This window comes from Carassius auratus, chromosome 39 (genome assembly GCF_003368295.1).
Source record: "Carassius auratus strain Wakin chromosome 39, ASM336829v1, whole genome shotgun sequence".
Lineage (NCBI taxonomy): Eukaryota > Metazoa > Chordata > Actinopteri > Cypriniformes > Cyprinidae > Carassius > Carassius auratus.
Window position 1 is genome coordinate 3,410,100 of NC_039281.1, and position 5,792 is coordinate 3,415,891.

Consider the following 5,792-nt stretch of genomic DNA (forward strand, 5'->3'; position numbering starts at 1 on the left):
TAAGATAGTTTTTAGGTTTAGGTATTGGGTAAGATTAGGGATATAGAATAAGGTCAAGTAGAATAAGTCATTAATAAGTTCTTAATTAGCACTAATACATGACTAATAATCTAGTATTATGCATGTCAATAAGCAACTAAAAGGTGTTACCTATTCTAAAGTTTTACCGTTTTTATTTGTTTGCTGATATTTATAATAATATCAGCAAACAAATAGACAGTATAAATTGCCTTTTAGGTGCTTTATAAATAAACTTGCTCTTGAACTTTGTATTTGGCTATGTAGCCACTCTAGGTCATTAAATGTCACAAATATATATAATACCCATTTTAAAAAAATGTCATACTGCTGTTAAGTTTAAGTCCAAGTCACATTTTTGAAGAACATAATGAAGAAAATAATGGCAAAAAAAGCTAAAACTGTTTTTTGAAAATAACATAAACATACATGAAAGCCAGAAACAATGTATCAGAACAGAAAAAAAAAATATTTAAAACTAGTCTGCATTAACTGTTTGAAATACAATTCAAATAGTCTCACCGTAGCTGTCAGAATGTTGTTACTTAATTTTGTAGCAGCAGTGCAGCCTTCAACTCACTCTCAGCTCATTGGCTGGAAGTCAGCTATGATGTCACCACAGAATGTTATAAGCGCTCTGAAATAGCCTGGGAGCCACACTTAACGTAACACCACTTGGCAGAGTGACTGTGTCTGAGAGAGGTTCAAAACTGCTGTGGTGACAGAGGAAGAGAGAGCAAAATGAAAGAGAGATAAGCACGCAAGAGAAAGCCATAATGTGGGCAGGATCTACTCATTTATAACAAACCTACAGAACTTAAAAGCATATTGTGTCTTTGTATGGAAGGAGAAGTGGAGTTGGAAGCCTTTTTTGGAGGTTTGTAAAAGAAAAAGAAAAAGCATTATATTAGCTTTGAGTTTTTACAACTTGTTTACTTACTGTTTACATTTTTTAATTTTCAGTACACAAACCTTTGTGTGGGTTTTTTCTTAACTAATTCAGCATATTTCTGCTTTTCCTTCTCAATCTCTGTCAGGTCATGGAAACCACACCTTCCCCTATACCTGCATCTGACGAGTGCAATAATTTAACTTCCAACTCCTCCAATACTGGTGAACCACAGATGGTGATTCTGGGCACATTCATGTCCATTCTCGTTCTGGTCATCGTCTTCGGCAATGTATTGGTGATTACAGCCATTGGCCGCTTCCAGCGACTCCAGACTGTCACAAACTGCTTCATTACGTCACTTGCGTGTGCAGACCTGGTCATGGGATTGGTGGTGGTGCCTTTCGGCGCCGTTTTCATCATCCTTGACACTTGGCACTTTGGCAAATTCTGGTGTAATTTCTGGACGGCCACCGATGTTCTGTGTGTCACAGCGAGTATCGAGACGCTCTGTGTCATCGCTCTGGATCGCTACCTAGCCATAACATCTCCCTTCCACTACCAGTCCTTACTGACCAAGGGCAGAGCTCGCATTGTTGTGCTGCTGGTGTGGGTCATCGCCGGGCTCATTTCCTTCCTACCCATCTATATGGGTTGGTGGATTTCCGATACTACTGTTGCAAAGAGCTGCCTGAAGAATGTTACCTGCTGTGACTTCAACACCAGTCCCGCTTATGCCATCATCTCATCAATAATCTCTTTCTACATCCCCCTGGTCATTATGATCTTCGTCTATAGCCGCGTCTTCCAGGAGGCAAGGAAGCAGCTGAAGAAGATACACAAAAGTGAGGGGCGATTTCATGCTCAGAACAATGGCAAAAAGCAAGAGGAAGCAAACATCCACTGTGAAGCAAGGACTGGCAAGAAGCCTAAGTTCTGCTTGAAGGAACATAAAGCTTTGAAGACTTTGGGCATCATTATGGGTATATTCACGCTGTGCTGGCTCCCGTTCTTTGTTCTACATGTGGTCACGGCCATATATGGGAAAGAATTGAACAATATTGCATTCAAAATCTTAAACTGGATCGGTTACGCTAACTCAGCCTTTAACCCACTGATCTACTGTAGAAGTCCAGAGTTCAGGTACGCTTTCAAGGAGCTCCTGCACCTCAACAGGTCACGCTACCCTAACGATAGGCCAGTCAATGGATATGCATATAGTGGGCACAGCTGGAAAAGTGAGCACCGAGGGCGAAGCAAAGGCAGCTCAGAAGACAGTGACCCAGCTGAGGGCAACTCTGAGAAAGAGGGATGCATGTCAGCAGATAAAACAGACTCTGATGGGAACTGCAGTAAAAACATAATGTGTTGTAAATCACCTTGCGAGTCCTGACTCTAAAGGTTTCACATAAGGACAGGTTATGCCTCATCTGGTAAGTGGCCAGCGTTGGGTGTATGTTTGATAAAGGGACATTTTTAAATATTTGTTTTCCTCATCTACCTCATTGCTTTCTCTTCTAAATTCACTTGCTCTGTGGGTTCATTTCACAATGACCTTGCTCAATAAACTGTTTGTTACAATAAAGTAGTTTCAGCTAAAGAAAACAACGGCTAACTAGAAGCTAAAAATGCTTATCAATTCAGAATCAAATGAGCAGAAATGCTTGGAGAGATTGTACTTCTTTGATAGCAAAAATACACTTTGAAGTGGTTGTTCACTAAAGGGACATTCCTCCTGTGTCATATTTCTGTAATTTTTCTTAAACTTAGAAACTGAATTGCAGTTTAAAAGAATGATCTGCTTTCATTAGATTAACAGAGTAACAGGTATTGGCTTCTGAAACATTATGACTGTAACTTAACTAAAATCGGATGCTTTAATATTACATCATTCAGTTATTCAGGCTCACATCTGCACAAAAAACACAAGCATTACTTCACATAATGTATAAGGTTCATTAATTAATTATTCATAAAATAATTACACCACATAAAAATTCTTACACCTGCCACACCCCTGTTTTAGAGTACATCTAAAAATGTCTGGGTTAAAACTGACTCAATTGGTTAGTCATCACAGAAACAACGCCTCTTACCACAATGAAAGAGGAAGAGAAACCTTATGTGCATACCAGCTTGTTTAAGGAAATTACTTAATTATAAATTTCAGTCTTTTAGTCATGTGATTCAAGCCGAGTAATCTTAGATGGAAGTCAACAAATATAAACCATTTTATGCTAATGCACAACGTCGCATTTTCACAGCATAAACAAAAATCTGTATCTCTTGCTTAAAACATGTACGATAACAGAACTTCCCTGGTTATTCACCCTAGGCCTATTCTTAACGTTTTCCAGTAAAAATTAGCAAGTTCAACAATCCTCAGTGTAAATCTCTGAGTTTCAGTGTTTATCAAAGTCATTATGTGCCTCCCCCTCAAAAGATTAAAAATAAATAAATAAACATTATCTAGAAAGATAAGTAAGTTAGGAGGCATCGAGTTTCCTGTCGGGTTCAGCTAATGCATGCAGTGTAAATCACGCAGCTGTTTCCCTGTTTCCTCACTTACTCGCATTTCTGACCCAGGCGTTTAATCTAATGTTCCATGCATATCATAAACTGCGTAAGTGGTAAACCGTTTCAATGCTTGTCAGTGTCTGTGAACTATTAATTTAGGGCAAGTGTCTCTCTGTTACTGTGCAGCCTGTTTATGCTGTCGAAAACTGTGAACTTTGCTCTTTAGGAACTCTCTTCATATCAGACTTTTTGTTGTCTTGGTCAATTTAATGTGCAAAGCAAAACACTTTGAAGATTTCAGACATTTCTATATTTTTACTTTAATGGATAAAATGTAGTGGTAATGCATTTCTGTTTCAATGAAGCATTACATCAAAGTGCAGTTTAAAACCAGCTTCCTAAAAGAGCGCACTGTAAATCTGTTCAATATTTTACATGGGAAAAATAAGTCAAACAATGTCAATGTATGTAAATATATATATATTGAAAAAATGCTCGGTCACTGTAAACACATGGACTACCAAGCAACAGCATGCATGTCCTTTTTCAGTAAGTGAAAGTGAATGTGACCGCTTAGACAGATTTTTTTTAACACTGCACCCTTCTGGGAAGGATTTTCTCAACATGTAGATCACAGTAAGCTCTTGTGTAAAACTCTGACCTGTACCACCTTGTGCTAAATGAAATATTTGTGCAATCTTTGCTTCGACTGTGGTAATGTGTTTAACAGTTGTGTTATGACTTTATTATAATATTGCCTTCTCTGTGGACACACCTAACCTGTTGAGTAAAGTGTTTACATTCACAAATGTCTTTCAGTTAGACATAGGTCACAGATTATTTGCATGTAAATTGTCATGAATTGCACTGCATCATGTTAGTGATTAAGCAATGCTCTAAAGTTAATTACGCTATAGACATCATATTGATGCCACATTCAGCATTTAATGTGCACTAAGTATTTTTTTCAATAGTAAGTTTAACAAATTTGTAGAGTCTAATCACTTCATTGCATTCCATCACCTGTGTCTGTACAAGACAAGACATTTCATAGGCACCTTTTGGTTTTAAAATGTTCTGCTTCACAGTTTGAAACAGACACTTTGGAAATTGCCTGGAAGGAGATTAATTGTCACATTTGTAAGTACAGACACAGTGTGCGCAGCCTCTTACTGATGCATGAAGATGTGACTAAAAATGGCCTGAATATTGCGAGTAGATTTCAAATTCGTAATGCAAATAAAAAAGTTCAGTGAAAGCTTCCCACTCAACAACCTTTTTAGAAACTCTTACTTCATGGCATGTGTACTGTATATAATATTGTTCCAGTATGATGTTTACTTACATTTCTTTGAGCTACTTTCAAGCTCAAAAGTTTTAAGTTTTATCACTGTTTTGTTGAACTACAGTGAATTACGTTCAACTATATTTGTCTATAGTTGTATTTATGAAATACAAGTGTCATGCCATTTGTATTCTGTAATAAATTATGTATTTAATGTATGCCTGGATGCGACAGATCTTTTTTTTTTTTTTTTTTTTTTTTTTTTTTGTGTTTGGATGTAAGGCGCAATGCCCGCAAATTAATTCCTCGCATGTTCCTGAAAAAAAAAAAAAAAAAGCAAAATAAAAGGATAAATCAAAGCCTTGGAAAACAGCTTTAGAGTTAGCAGTGGGTCCAAGTGATCCTAAAGTGTTTACTTAGCATAGCTGCTTACATTTATAATTCATTTCTGATACATAAATAGCATTAGTCAGCCAGCACATACTTTACAGTACAACTTTTAAGTATTCGATTCAGTGCCCATCAGCCGCCTTCCCTCGATTCTAGGTCATCACCATTGAAGAGTAAATCAATCAGTGAATTACCCACGAGTATGATTTGTGTCATTCTGTGCTCCGTGGAATACATCCCCTCAAGAATAACTTCACCCTTTGCATGCGTAGCTGCAACTCAGCCATGTCTATTTCAGTATGGGAACGAGCCCCTGCAGCATGTGATTGGAATAAACTGTGATATTGTAAAATGTTTCTATTCTGAGCAGAGTTTTAGTACTATATCAGATTCCATTAGAATTCATTCTCATTCACCTCATATGCCTGTGAACAAAAGTGCAGCCTGGATACAGTAAATTAGGTGGCATATAAATGTCTAGGTGTTTGGCCACAGAGAACCTCTGTAGGCTATATATAGGTACAGTGAGGCTATGACTGAAACATTAAAAGGCCAACGATTCATGACGTTATAGTGGTAAATGTTCTCTTGATTGATTGGTACATATGCCTGCTGTGCCATTTATGAAAGAGCAAAGAAAGGAAAGAGAGAATGGATTCATTTTAATCAAAGCAAAATCAGACATAAATGGAC

The 5,792-nt window shown here is 37.4% G+C and overlaps 1 protein-coding gene across 1 annotated transcript; it reads left to right on the forward strand.

Moving 5' to 3' along the window:
• The first annotated feature begins 666 nt into the window (after positions 1–666).
• Positions 667–4,927, forward strand: LOC113057697 (beta-2 adrenergic receptor-like). The gene is made up of 2 exons (XM_026225177.1): positions 667–895; positions 1,056–4,927. The coding sequence occupies exon 2, from the start codon at positions 1,059–1,061 to the stop codon at positions 2,298–2,300; it is 1,242 nt and encodes a 413-aa protein (XP_026080962.1). The 5' UTR covers positions 667–895; positions 1,056–1,058; the 3' UTR covers positions 2,301–4,927.
• Positions 4,928–5,792: the final 865 nt, after the last annotated feature.

Coding starts and splice junctions, on each gene's coding strand:
- LOC113057697 (XM_026225177.1), top strand. CDS start 1,059: ATGGAAACCACACCTTCCCCTATACCTGCATCTGACGAGTGCAATAAT.